We start from the raw sequence: 15389 nt of genomic DNA on the forward strand, positions 1-15389 counted from the left end.
AAAATATTTAAACATTTTGGAAAACTAAGCATAAAAAAATTATTTCTGTGACAATTGCTTTAATGATAAAGACGTATTTCACACAGAAATATTCAGTAATAGTTCAATCATTCCAAGTATAAATGAAATTTTCATAGCCTACAAAAGATGCTGTCACACCACACAAGTAGTCAAAAAATACTCCTGTAATAGTGTATTACTGCTGCTGTTTATTTTTTGAGTGGGAAGCTGATAACAAGAGAAACATGAGGTACACAAGGTACAGTTAGAAGCAGCTTATAGAAGAACTAAGGATAGAAGTTAAATTCAGTGATCTAAGCACAATTCCATTCTTCAGTAACTTCTAGAAATATTTAGGCCATGCGTCTTCTGCTTATACTGGAAAGTGTGATAATTCGTTGGTATAAATCTTTCCTTTGTACCACCTTGATTGTAGTTTTCAGGAAAAAACTTTTGGTTTGAATCTCTAAATATCTTCATCTTCTTCCAGTTTTCTGAGAATTTTGAGTTAAACTGAATACTGATTCCCTGAAAGCTTTTAAGTAAGCTTAAGCAGTTTTTGCACAGTTTCTCAAGCAACTGTAGTTTTTTAAAGCAAATAAGAGTGGGAGGTTGTTTTATCAGCATACTTAGAATTACTACTTCTGTTAGTATTTTAGCAGGTCATTTGTGTATTGTAAATAAAACAATAAAAAAATTCTTGTTCTGCTCTATGAAACTGGTCATCTTTCTGCACTGAGCTATTACATAAAGTTAGTGATTCTGTACTATATAGCATCACTGTAATGTGAATTTTTAAAATTCTGTCATTAGGGTTGTACTGTACATAGGACTGTTAAGTAGTCAATTACTTCTTCAAGAGGTAATGTTGGGAATGGGAAGCAATAATAGTATTATTGTTTTAAGAGGAACAAACACTTTTCTAATAATGTTTATAGAGGAATACTGGAGTATGTTACTGCTACAAAAATACCACTCCTGATGTTGAACCCATCTGAATTAACATAGTTGAGAGTACAGTCTCTAGAGCTTCAAAGCTGGTAAATTGTCAGCAAAACTTTTAGGCCTTCAATAACTGTTGACTTTTTTGTTGATCAAACAAGACAAATATGTAGTGATCTTAGGCACAGGGTCATTCGTAAAACCATCCCCTTTCCATCCACTATAATATAAAGGATACCAAGTGTAAGCAGGTTTTGCCATAGTATTTGCTACTGACCTAATTAAGTAAAATGAGTTGAGGCATCATAGCTTCTCATGCACTGTTCTGTTTTGTAAATAGAAATATTTGAGCACATACTTCAGTTGCTGAAAGTGTCATACAAGCTGGGTATTTGCTTTCATACATGTGACTAAAGAAAGTGTTCAGTTTGTTCTTAACAATGTTCTTCAGTGTTGCTTATGCCATACAGTGTGGACAGGGTACTTTGCAGACATTTTTACTTAAACCATCAGAAATTAGGAGATGACACAAGTAAGCTGATCTTGTGAATTTTTAAATTTTGCATCCTTGTGCATGAAGTATGATAGTCTTAAGTTATATTTCTTGCTTTGGGACCCCTGCCTATCTAAATAAACAATGTTGAATTAAGGGTACTCCCATTTATTTTGTTTTCAATTCGTTCACTGTGTGGTTCTCATCTTAGTGAGCACGTGTTATAGAAGACAGAGCTGGCTTTTTTGTGAACTTAGTGACATATTGTACTGACTTAGCTTTTTCCACTGACATGAACGTAAGCATTTGGGTTTCATCATAACTAGAATTTATATCAAAATTGCTGTTGTTTTCTTCACGTCTGCTACATTGAAAGTGTCTTCTGTACTGGTTTCATTAGGGCTGTTTCTGAAATAGCATTTTGTTGCTCTTCAGCAAACTGCTAGTGGAGGAGAAGGTGCTTTTTTTCTCTTAATAGGTTTGATTAGCAAGCAACATTTCAGATTTCCCTCTTTAGGGCGTAGTGGACTTGTGTTTATTCTTTAAATATATCTAAAGTCTCAAACTTAGGTTCTTTCTGTTGTGAAGAAAAGCAGAACAGAAGTAAAGTAGTAGTAGATTTGGAACAATTTCAATATGTTACCCGTTGAAAGCTATGCTTTTTTTCCAACATCCCTTCTCAGTAATGATTTAGAAACTAGAGAAGCATTCAAGCATGTCTTTCAAAACAAGAAAAAGCCTTGGTTAACTAAAGATTTTTCATTTGACTGTAGTGACTTAAAATGGTAAATTTTAAATGTAGATGTCAACCTGACAGCAAGTAGAAGTGTTAGCAATTGTATGACAGAAGATCTTTGTGCTTTCTGCAGTCTGTGCCCTGACAAATAAAACTGGAAACGCAAGAATCAATTTTTCAAGCTTTGTGACTTTTCCATAGGTGTGAGTTCTACGAAATCCTCTAGTATAAGAGAAGTTATTGAGGCTACAACCTGTTTGCAACAAGGAGATGCTTGTTCAAGAGCTTTTTTTGAATGGTAGCACTTTGTTCAGAATGAAGAGTGGCCTTATAAAGGGGGTGGGGGGGGGGAAGTCAGGGAGCACTAACACCTTCTAAGAGCAGTATGCTGCTGCTGCTGCTCAAGAAAATAGAGGTGTGCGTGAATTTCAAAGTGCTGTTTTTCATCAGTAAAATAAATAATTACATAATCCTGCAGCTCACCTTGTCACAAAAGGAGAACTAATCTCACTGTTCTGTCTAGATTTCTGTAACATTGACAAGCTTGGCTTTGTAGGAAATAACTGTGGTCTTGTTGCTTTAATACATTTCCTCCTTTGCATATAGAGGTATGCTGAGGGTTACTGAGAAGTGTAGTGGATATTGTTTAAAGATACATCTATTTGTAAATACAAATTGATGTAAAGTGGGGGCAGGAAGATATATCCTAAAGTAATATACACACATATCCACAGAATGCAAGTGTTGCAATGTAAAATAATGTACTCTAATACTTGAATACTGTTAATGTTTTTATTCAAGTGTTATCCATCATTCAGAGACTTTCTACGCTGTTTCTCTCTTGTAAGAGAAAATTGGAGGAGTGAACATTGGCGTTTTCTTAATTCATTACAGTGTGCATTTATACTGGGCCAAATAAAATCCTGAATATGCACCAGGACTCCAGAGAACAGTTCATTTGCCCAGTTTCCATTCTGCTCCCCCTTTGCTGTTTTGACTATCTGATTTGATAATGTTCCCTGATCTTTCTCCCCACTCCACATTTGAGAGACCCTTACACATCCCCTTGGACTGTATGGGCCAGGAGCTACACAAGGTCTAATGTGGCTGTGTTTGATCTCTGCATAGCACTGTTCCATTATTTCAGTTTTTTCAACCTTTCAAACAATTTCTTTCTTCCTGGGTTGGATGGTATCTGTCACACCAAGCAGCTTTAGCAAAGCTGCTTGACTTAGTTACGTAGCAGTATTGTGGAATACGTAAGTACATCTGCCTAATTTGCAAGATGCCTATACCTGGGTTACTTCAGAAAAAGGTTTGAAAATATTGGTTTCCAGGTAAACAACTTCTGGAAACTTGTCAGAAGCCAATAACAACTGCAAAACATGAACTCTCAGAGGAACATGTATCTCCCCATGAAAAAGGCAATCTTGTGTGCTATAGTTTCAGTAGTGGGCAGGCAGTTGGGAGAGCAGTGTTGTAGGGAATACAACAACTTAGAGGTTTTTTTAATCTTTTCTCAGAGGAAGCCATTTAGTCAGCAGACACCTACAGGTAGATTCCAAGATTTCAACTAACCTTGCTCACTTCTTTCTTTCCCTGCTCTCAGATGTTTGTAGGGAGACTGACACCATCCTGTCTGTAAAATAAAATAAGCCGGTTTTCATTCAGCCTATGTTTGACATGATCTGTGTGGATGAGCATCACCTAGAAATAACTTCGGCTGCTTCAGCATTGTCTGGTTCTTGCTCTAAGCATGCAGATGCATTTCAAACAACTTTAAAAATGTCTTTGAGTCAAAATCCCCAAGCAAACAAGAAGCCCACCTCAGAGTCACTAACCAGCAAGAAAATACCGAGATTCACCTTGTGACTTTGTTGTGTTAATTTAGAATTTGCCTTAGAATAGCTGCTTTCTTTGAAAAGGTTGAGATTAACTACTTCCTCTTGATATGCTCATGGTGACTACCAGGGCTGTCTACCTGTTTTATATGCTGAAAAATGTGTTTTCAACAGTATATTGTATACCTTGGGTCTTGGTGATGTCTTCTGTTTGGAACTGGAGCAAATAAAGGTTTCTTTTATATAACAGAGTACCTGCATTAGACTGGAGATCAGTAATGTTCTGTCTTGAGGAAAGTAGACTTATATGTCTATTTCCTAGTAGGCTTTTTCTTTTCTGGAAGAAAAAAATGCATATTATGTGGAACAAAATTTCATGTTACTATGAAATCAATTTGAATCTTAACCAGTTACTAAACTTCTAAATCCTGTGAGAATATTGAATAATGTGTATCTTTTAATGCAATTACCATGTGCTTCATATTGCATGTAAAGTTGTGTTTATTAATGATCTTTTTTCTAGATTTGAATTTACTTTATTTATGGAAGTCCAATATGTTAATCCTGCTTATAAAGACATGCATTCATTGCTGGAACTTTTATACAAGCATTAATACTGTTAAGTTATGAAACACCTTGCCAATCTTCTGGCAACAATTACAGTTTTCCACATACCTGCTTAGAAGTTCTTCTGAAGCTGTACCATGTATTGGCTTAGATTTGTTAGCTTCTGCCTAATTGATATTGATTTAACTGAGAAACTTTTTCATGTGCAATGAATTCAAATACTTAGAAAATCAAAAAATGCACAATGAACAGCCTGGTATGATGTTTTTTTCACGGGAATAACTGACTTTATGAGGAAACAAGAATATTTGCTAAAGTTAATAGTAGTGCATAGTATTATGTACCCATCTGTTACACTTTGAACACAAGCAAACTGCGTCATACTCTTCATGTTTTCTCTGGTAAATGCTTTTATAGCTTTTCCTTACTTCTGAAATTGTTGTAATGGCAATTATAAGGCAAGTGGATAGTAACTAACTTGAAATAATTAAATAATGTAAATATAGAACTGCAATAATACTTGATCAAAAGCTGAATTTCAAAAATATTTTTCTCTCTAGTCTTAAATAGAACAAATACGGAATTTTAGAAATGTTATGACTGTTACAGAAATGGAGTAACAAAACCCTTGGTGTTGTCTCAGCAAAAGAATTTTAATTTCTCTTAACTTGTAGCCTCAGCCATTGTAAAATAAAAACTAAAGTGCTACTCTTTGAGGAGGTGTTCGATCTCTGGCTTGCATCATTGTACCCTTTTGCAAAGGAAGCATCTGAGCAAATGGGACTAATTTTGAAAATGGAGGAGAGATGTCCTCTGAGACATTGGACAAGCTGAACAGCAACAACACATTTCTGCATTGAGCCAAGTTTCTCTATAAAAGAGGACTGTAGTGCTGAGATGTTTCCAAACCGTTTAAGCATTACGCTGAAGCCAGTGAGCTTTTCTTCCTTCATTTCAGCATCCTACTTCAGCCCAGTACGGGACTAAAGAGCATGCAGCACAGTAAATAGATTTGGTGATGGGGATATTGCTGTTCGCTTGAAGTAAAACAGTGCAAGCTTATCAGTATTGACAGCCTCAAGTGTACAGTAACAGAACCATGTAGTCATTTTGAATTCCTTTCGTTTGCTTCACCTCTTACTAAACCCATGAATGCTAGAAATTTAAGAGCAAAGACCGCTTGTTTCTGGTTTTTAAAAAAGAAAGTAAACCCACCACTGTCTTAAGTATATATGCTTAGTGCTGTAAGTTTATCCAATTGGTTTTGATTATGTGACTCAGGATCATAAAGCAGACTTTCATCAACCCTAAACCTTCAGGCCTTTCCAGGGGGAGAGGGGACACTGCTATTTGTGGGCTGGTGTAAAATTTGGTAGTTGCAAGAAAAGTGAACTCACCTGCTTCACCTCTGTGGAGCAGCTGGGCTGGGGAACATCAGGATTCCTGATATCTAATTCCATTCTAGTATCTGTGTGTTCGACTTTTCTTTAGTACTACACCTCATATTTGCACCCACAGTTATGTATGTATTCAGGGTAGTTAGCTGAGCTTGCCACTCATCAAATAAATTGGAGCAAAGAGATAACAGATTATTCACACAAATTTTGGTTGGTTTTGTTCGGTGTAAAACTCCAGAAATGTCTATAAAACTTCTTTGTGTCTGTTTGTATAAAACTTAAAAATTAGTCTATTTTTGCTGTATAGTTGGTAGTGGTTATTTTTATATCATGTATAAGGTGTAGATTACATTTTCTGGATTTCACTGCAGTATATTTATATTTGATTTTAATACTGTTTTCTGTGGCTTATACTGCTCCTTTTTGCTATCTAAAATTGCATATTTGTGTAACTTTTTGCTAATAAACACACTCTAAGAAAATTGTCTTGCTTCCTTGGCAGTTGTTCCGAGAAGTACGAATAATGAAGATACTGAATCATCCCAATATTGGTAGGAGCCCTGCATTTCTGCATTTATTTTATAATTATACTGTTTACATTTTATTCTCTTTGGCTTGATTTGAATGTATTTTACTGTTATGCTTTTGTTCATTAAACTTTCTTGAGGTAATAGGACGGTGAACATTCAGTAAATGCTTCATTGTCCCACCTCTTTTATTGACTCTGAAACAAGAAATTTGCTCTGAGGAGATAAACTGCTCAGTATGGGAAAGCCTTAAGGCACAGTAGGAGATGCTGAGCCTTCCCGTCTGTTGAGGGCCCCAACTCCTCTCTTTCATTGACATTAATCTTGAGGCCAAAAAGCATGAGTTTCTTAGGTGAAAGTAGCAAAACTCCTTTAGTTCAGTCTAGGAAAGACTCCCGCTGACTGATATTTCCAGAAAATTAGAATTACAAAGTATGTAATTTTCCCTTTCTGCTTTAGTTCTTTCACCTACCCCACAGCTTCAGGGCCCTACTTTGTGATGACAATTCTTCTGGCTGAGGAGGGCTGGACAGTCTTGTTCCAGAGACAGTTAATGGTCCTGAATTGGCCAGAGGGCTTGTTGCATACAAGGTATGGATGAGGTGTACAAGTTATTACATGCTAGGCACTCCCTTCTCATCCCTTGAATTGTTTGTTGCTTTTCCAGCATTTTGCCGACTTCTGTTTTTTTGGGGGGGGTGGTGGGGGTGTGTTTGTTTTAAATGAGTGGTTATTATTACAATCTGAGGAAAGTTTTCCAGACTTAACATTTCGGGTATCCACTCAGTTTTTAGTTGATCAGAATCTCAGATTTCTAGCTGGGAACAGTTTACTAGTGAAACAGGGAAGGTTTGTATGATCTTAAACGTCTGTGTCAAATTAAGCACTAATTTCAGCATGAACTCCTTTGTACAGTGTGCATAAACTTCTGAGAAAATTGTGAATTAATATGCTTTATTATCAATTGTGATTTAGAAATTAATTTTGCTTTTTTTATACTCAAAAGAATGCTAACCTAAAGGATAAAGTTTTATTATGGTTTTGTGTTATCACTGGCCATAAATTATCCTCACTTCATGAGTGTAATTTTTTTGTTTGTGCTGTGCTTTTGTTCCCTGCTGCAATCTTTCTCATTCATTTTTCTTGCAGTAAAATTATTTGAAGTTATTGAAACTGAAAAGACATTGTATTTGGTAATGGAATATGCCAGTGGGGGTAAGTGGATTCTTAATTCTGCTTTAAGGATAAACTGAAATACATAAAGCCATATCAGTTGAATGCCTAGGAAAAACTTAAGGATTTTATGGTTAATGGGTTATTCCAATCTGGCCTTCACAACGGTTCTAGCAGACCTCCCAGGGCAGACTTTCTTGCTTGCTTCATGTTCTGTAAAGTTAACCTATTAGGTTTGTGCTTAAGGGTAGTTAACGTTCTGAGGTTTCTGCTGGAATATCAGGAGATGATCTGGTGCTGATTCTGGAAAAACTTGGCTCAGTATTTATCTGCTATATTTAGGCAAGCACTGGTGCCTCATTTTATCTTGAAAATGCGTGCCAAAGCACTTGGAGAGACAAGTCTGGGGGATGGGTATAACGAACCCGGGAAAGGGGACCAGCAGGATCGTAGAGTGAGAGGGATAGTGGGTGCCTGCTTGAGAAACTGCTTAGCATCTGAATGGGAAATGTTTGAATGTGGGAGAGGGATCCAGCACAGGGCTAGTGACCAGCCTAGGAAAGGCTGCTCGTCAGACAGTGCAAAGATGTGGTTCTGAAAGGCGTTTGCGCAGCTTTGTTAGAGAACAAGAAGGAAACAACAAAAATGATACAGATACTGTTAAGTGAAGCCGCTAGAGATATGCAAAACGAATCTAAGTTGTTGCCTGTTTCCCAGTGTGTCTTATGTGCAATATGAATATTTTTCATTATTAAGGTCAATTTTTTTTTTGTTTCACAGTGGTTTTTAAGTAAATTTATTTTAAAAATTGAAGAACCCTTAGTATGAAGGCTCAGGTTTTATATTTCTTGACTATCACATGTCTGAAAAAATGAAATCCAGTGCACACTGTAAGAAGGAATTTTTCTGGGCTACTTCTATTTTCTTTCCCCTCAAGAAGGGACAGGGTGGGGGTAGGGAGGTGGGGTTTTTTTTCAAGCATGATTTGATTGTTCATGACAGTCAAAAATAAATCCTGGACAATAAGACTGATGTTTTGTCTTTGTCATGATCAGGAGAAGTGTTTGACTACCTTGTTGCACATGGAAGAATGAAAGAAAAAGAGGCTCGTGCAAAATTCAGGCAGGTATGAAATTAACATTCACTTTTTCTTTTGTTTCTATTTATGGTGTTTTCAGATAGACATGAGTGCGAGCATACTTCTTTTACTTTCAAAAAAATAATCATTGTTGTGGTAATGTTTATTAAAGATGGAGTGGAAAAAATCCCTGAGGAGAAAAATATCTGCTTCCTACGTACTATCTAAAAATAGTAAGACTGTTTTACATTCTTTTTTAGTGGATGTTCCTAAGAGTCACATTTTTATTGTGACTCACTTGAGGTTTACATCCTTTTCTGAATATTTTAAATTTTAACAGATGTTCTATCTAGAGATATTGATATAATGACATGTATTGCTGTGTCATAGCACAGTTTTGTGTGAATGGTATTCTGTAACAGGTTTTTATATTCTTATTACAGACTTTCTCATCTTAATCTTTTTCTTACCCTGTTTGTAGTGATTACTTTGTCAAAAGCTTTAATTAAATGAACAAAATTTGCTGTTTTTCAGAATTAAGGTATATAGTTAGCACATAAAGAAACTGCTTTTAACTTGGTGTTTCAGACTTGATTTTTGTTATACACATGTGAAAGAGGTATATGAAAATCTTGGATGAACTATTCTGTTAGGGATGAATTGCAGAGATATGCTGCAAATATTTCAGAAGATAAAATGTGAGATGGTACATCCAGCTGTTGGGTGGGGGGTGGAATAATTTCCTTTTAATAGTTATTGCTACTGGGTGATCTACATTTAAAGTACATGTTTCTCCTATTACCTTGAGGAATATGTATTAATTTTTTTTAATATGAAAATTAGATGCTTTTAGGGACTTCTTAGTATTTGAGCTTTAATGAAACTTACATAAATATTTTCTAAAATGAAAGCTGTATTTATTACTTTCTTATGTCCTGCTGAATCATATCAGGAGCCATAATTGCTAAATTATACACGCAAACTTACACTGAGATTGAAATAAAATATTTCATTGATCATCTTGGTGTTTCAGATTGTATCTGCTGTGCAGTACTGTCATCAGAAATGCATAGTTCATCGTGATCTTAAGGTAGGCGAGTACTTATTTTCTATTTTGCTGGTTGACAGTATACACTTAATTTCATTCTATATACTTGTCCTTGCCATTGTCTCTGAATGCCTCAAATATGTGAATGAGGGAACTATCACTTGTATTTTATTCCCAATTTTCTGAAGCACGAAAATGATGTCACTTGCCTGTTGGAACAGAGGAGAGACAAGAATAGAACATGTGTTACTTTTATTCCAGTTTTGGCTTTAAAAGACATTCTCTCCAAAGAATTATACCTGCTGACATGCCGTTATCTACACACTGAAGCTGCAGGAATTCAATGATACCAGTCAGCACTACTTAATTAAAATATTTTCAGTTATAAAATATTGCAAGATATATAAACGGTCTTTTTTAAGTGATTCATAAGAAATATGTTAGATTTTTAACCCATTTGAACTTCTGGTTTATACCCTACTGTTCAATTCAGGCAGAAAAATAAATCAAAGGTAAAGAGAAATTAGTTGAACTTCCTTTTTTCATAATGCTTTCTAGCAATCTATCTGTATAAACATACTAGACCACGTTAAAGAGTTCAGCAGTTGCAGGTACAACGTAAGTCTTCAGTCTGAAGTTGTCTTCATGCCAAGTTTTGATATCATGGGACTTGGACACAAGATCCTCACCCGCTTGAAAGTTGGCTTGTTTTCTTGCTTTGATGTCTTTGTATGTTTACAAAGAAGACACTGGTGTAGGGTTTTTTACTAATATATTTAAATACTTGTGAAAAGCTGAGGTTGGATAATTCCTAAGGGTTTTTTCACCCGTATTTTTTTGTCTTAACTTTCTTATAATGCACTGCAGTATGCTTTCAACCTCTTTCTTACAAATGTGTTCCCTAATACCTGTCAATCTGCCAGCTCCAGTGTGTGCATATGGTGCTGGAAAATATATCCTTTTCTGCGGAGTTCTCCCTGCCCCAAGACCATTGTCATCTGGTGATGGAGCTGCCTAGCAAGCACTCTGAAATTCAGAATGCAAGGAAGGAAAGGGCTGGATCTCATTGAAATCTTGATTAAAAAAAATTCTTCCCCATTTTGTGTGGCCGTTTGGAGTCCATGAATGTTTTGTCAAGCTCCCTGGAGCTTACTGCAGCCACTGTTGAGTTTCCCAAAAGGCTGCACCTAGGGACCTGTTGGCTTGGCCGGACAAGCCGCTTTCACTGGTTGTCTGAGCCCTACCCTTGGCTGGGAGTAGGGAGCCAGCCATCTCCTTGTGCTTATCTGGCACTGGCTTGCTGAGTCAACTGTGTTACTGAGTCTTACTGCATTAACCCCTGCATCTCACTCTTTCTCCAAGCCCATTCCAGCCTCCACCCCTCATTCATTTCTTAGTTCCATAGCATGAGTACAGCTCACTGCACTGCTCACAGGACTATCCAAAACTGTTTCACAGCATTCACACGGGATCCCTTTTACCATCTGTCACAAGTACTCTGCTGCTGATCTCCTTCCTGTTTGCAGGACAGGCAGGCAGGCTCCAAAATAATTTCTTTGTTTGCTTTTTTTTTTCTTCTCAGGAACGGAGTTATGCTAGACTCTTGAAAAGTTCAATGTTGGGTGTGATTGAGAGCCAGTCAGCCTAGCCAATGAAAAATGCAAACGAAAAAGGGCTAAATGTGTGTCTTTGAGGAGGTGTTCTCACTTCGTCTCTTCTTTCCAAACATTGTGTTGTCTCTCTCACTTAAAACTCTTCTCATGGAGCTGCAGAGAATGAAACAGCAACTTTAAAGTTGTGTCTGCATTCACATCGGTTTCTGTTGACTTTCTCCATGGTATCAGCATGCTGACCAACTGACATTGGTAGCACTGCAAGGCAGAGGTCTAGCACCTCTTGAGATTTTTGTCTTTTTGGCAGAGGGGGTAGACCATCAAATGTAAGTTACTCGGAAGACATGTAAGAAAACGTGCAAGTTTGTCCAGGCTATTCTGGCAGAAGAGGAGGGAGTGCAAGGCCTGTGGGTACTTAAGCTGTCTCCTTTTAATTTTCTGCAATTATAAACAGCTTGAGTAGAAAGGACTATAACCAATTGCAACTTTGCTCGTCCTGTGGTGCACAAAACTCATCTTACCTTTTCAGTGGCTGTTAATAATTTTTGCTCTGAACATGTAACAAACGAGCATAGTCTTTGTATTTGGCATATTTAAAAGGGTTTTTGGTGGTTTTGTTTGAAGTAAGGAACCTAAACGTATGGGGTACTTGGGTAGCAGTGTACTGTTGAACTAGGACTATTGTAATTGCAGAGCAGCTGCAGTGACAGTAATGTTTTCACCACAAGGAAAATGAAGTCTTTGTGTAGTAATGTAGAAGGCTGTCAAATCTAGAAAATATCTCTGCAGGCTCATCAGCTGGAACCAGCTGAGATTATAGGTCATGAATTAGGAAAATAAAATATTTTCTAGGATAGTTTGTAAAAATGGACTGTATTTTGCTCCTGATAAAGACTAAATTCTGCTGTGCAGCTATTGGCTTGATATACTGGTAGTTAATTGTCTCCTGTTCATTGAGTGCAAGTGAAATTATTAAAAATAAAACAAACCAAACCAGCCCAAACAAAAGTCGTGTTTACCCTTTTAATCAAAGCAACTAAGACATTTGATCGCTGCTTCTCTGATCCTGAACTAAGACATTTTTTTATTTTCTGAGCTCAATTCCGAGCACAGCATCTGCTGAGAGATTTCTGTGTTTGCTATAAAACTGATATTTGGCAATTAGGTGAATCCTCTGCTCTGGCTAATGTCTGTCCTCCTGTTGAAAAAGAAGGATTCATGCACTGCTCAGTGCTTTTCCTGTGTTGCAGATACGCAGATCAGGAGCTGGGATCCAGTTAGATGGGTAAACATTGCCCAGTTCTGCTGCACTCCTTGCACAGCATCCTTGCATTTTGAGAAATGCACTTTATTTTTTTCCATATATGTATTAGTATTTCTCTACCCTTGCTCTTTTAATCTTTTGACCTACCTGTGATATAGTTACTGACTCTCCAGGTTCCTGAATACTTGCAACTGTGTATGTGATGCATTACATTTTCCTGATTGCTGCACAGGCATCAATGGTCTTAGAAGTATACACAATGTAATACTTGAGTGTTAAACACCTTGGTGGTGTTATTGCTAAAGCAAACACTCATAATAAAGGGGATAGAATTTTTAGTACAGCATGCGAAGGTACAGCATGTAGCTTGAAGTGTTTCATCTTGTAAGCAGAAGAGATCTTCTTTTAAAGTCTTAAATGCCTTCTAATATTTACCCCACCAAAATGGTAGATGGTGTCTGGGATTAGATTTATGCTCCTTGGCATCAGAAATTGGCATGAACCTGTCAGAAGCTGAAACTGCTATTCTGAGATGTCTAGATGCTTCAGTCTAAAGCTGAGCTAAGTTATTTCTTCCGGAAAATAAAATCTTCATAGTTTATTTACTACCTGACTTTCAAATCTGTTTAGCTGCTTTTAACAGTTATATTTTCCTGAGTAAACACAGTTGATTTTCAATCTTTGTAATGTATCGGGGGATTCGTTTCTTTTGTTCTGCAAGAAAGACACAGATGGTGAACCATTTTAGGAAAAGAAACGTTTTGTATTTATTGATAAATGATACACTGTAATATATTTATCTTATTCTGATACATAAATTGTCCTTTTCTTCTTTTATTTTTCTCTTAGGCAGAAAACCTTCTACTTGATGCAGACATGAACATTAAAATTGCAGACTTTGGTTTTAGTAACGAATTTACAGTTGGTAATAAACTGGACACATTTTGTGGAAGCCCGCCTTACGCTGCTCCTGAACTTTTCCAAGGAAAGAAATATGATGGTCCTGAAGTGGATGTGTGGAGCCTCGGGGTGATTTTGTACACACTAGTAAGCGGATCATTGCCCTTTGATGGTCAAAATCTAAAGGTACAGTTACAGTATGAAAGCTTGACTTTTTTTATATCTTCCATGCCATTATTAGGCTTACCTTTTAAAACTTTATTTTAAAGGAACTGAGGGAGCGAGTACTGAGGGGGAAGTACCGCATTCCATTCTATATGTCTACAGACTGTGAAAATCTACTTAAGAAGCTACTAGTGCTGAATCCAATAAAACGAGGCAGCTTGGAAGTAAGTAATTTCATCACGGGGGGTCGGGGGGGGGGGATTTTCAGATCAAGAAAGAATAAAATACAACGATTTCTTAAGAATTCTTAATTATAATTCCTGTTTTGAGGGCCCAAAAGTCTTTAAAAAAAAAAAAAAAAGAAGGAAATGTCCCAGAAACAGTGCATCTTGAAAATAGAAAATGTTAATGAATGAAAGTCTAACCTTAGTTGCAGCTAACTAAAGACTGTCATTTAAGAGCAATTCAAAGTGCAAACTGTTCCCACTTGTTTTGGTCAAATAATGGAGCTAGTTCAAAATGTGTGGAAAGCAGGACAAGATTGTAAATATCTTCTGCTTGGAGTTTTTCAGAAAAACAAAACCAGCAGCAGGTAGTATTGTAAGCATTTTTGATTTAACCTACCATTTCCAGTTTGGCTTCTTAAAAAGGATAGATAAAAGAATAACTGTTAAAAAACTATGTGGGGTTTTTGTTTGGTTTAGTGCAATAATACAGATAAACACTGAGAACTCTTTGAATGATAAGCTAATAATTGCTAGTTATTTCTGTTCAATCCTTTCTTTTACCCCCTTCTGGTAGCTTTGTTTCTGAGTAGCTGGAAAATTAACATTATATAATAATACTTGCTGTGTGTCTCAGCTAAAATCTGTTTTGAGGATTTCTACTGAGTTATGATTTTTTTTGTTGTTGTTAGTAAATTAGGTTTTCTCTTCATGAGATGCAGAGAATATCTGTGCATAAGGTGTCTAAAAGGTGTTTTTTAAGGGGCTGTTTTGTTCAAGATTTGCTGTATTGACATATACTTGCTGGATAACTTTAAAGCTATTTAACAGATATTTTGTGTAGACTTCAGTCCAAATACTGCTCTGTTCTATTTTGTGAATTCTTTAACAGAGAGACTTTTAAAAATAACATCTACTTACCATAGAGTTGAAAGTAGAGCAGGAGATAAATAGAATGGTTTTAAAATAGTATTTGCATGAGTTAATCACCAGTGACTTTTGTTTCATCTTTCTATGCATACTTGTGCAGCAGTGGATGGTGTTCCAGAGAATAAATCCCATTTAAGCAGCTCTTTATTTGTAGTGGCATGACTTATGTTTCCTGGCATGGATGCTACCTGTGCAAGGAAGCATGCATTTTCTGATCTCTGTCTGCATGCAGCTTATTTCAAGCTGATGCTGGTTTGTGACTTGTTCTAAACAGTTTTAACTTAAAGAAAATCTGTGCTGAAGAGAATAGTGAATTGTGACTTCCACTTTACTGATACTCATTAATTATGTTGTATTTGTTACTGTCTAGAGGACATAATAAGAGCACAGTCACTCGAAGATGGTGGAAGATTACTTCTTTTTTCCATGTCGTGTTTAAGTTTTAGGAAAATAGGTTTTCCTTTTATTGAACTTTCCTCTGGATTTTCAGC

At 36.5% G+C, this 15389-nt stretch overlaps 1 protein-coding gene across 8 annotated transcripts in view; it reads left to right on the forward strand.

Annotated features, from left to right (window-relative positions):
• MARK1 (microtubule affinity regulating kinase 1) overlaps positions 1-15389 on the forward strand; it is a 59527-nt gene that overhangs the window by 24771 nt on the left and 19367 nt on the right. For 7 of the 8 annotated variants that reach the window (XM_074897253.1, XM_074897257.1, XM_074897254.1 and 4 more), the window contains exons 4-9: positions 6479-6527; positions 7653-7718; positions 8732-8802; positions 9788-9844; positions 13529-13765; positions 13849-13968. In XM_074897253.1, coding sequence (XP_074753354.1) covers positions 6479-6527; positions 7653-7718; positions 8732-8802; positions 9788-9844; positions 13529-13765; positions 13849-13968 — 600 coding nt within the window. Of the gene's footprint in view, positions 1-6478; positions 6528-7040; positions 7095-7652; positions 7719-8731; positions 8803-9787; positions 9845-13528; positions 13766-13848; positions 13969-15389 lie in introns of those variants that run through there. The other variant, XM_074897260.1, reaches the window with a different exon arrangement.

Source organism: Athene noctua, chromosome 1, assembly GCF_965140245.1.
Source record: "Athene noctua chromosome 1, bAthNoc1.hap1.1, whole genome shotgun sequence".
Lineage (NCBI taxonomy): Eukaryota > Metazoa > Chordata > Aves > Strigiformes > Strigidae > Athene > Athene noctua.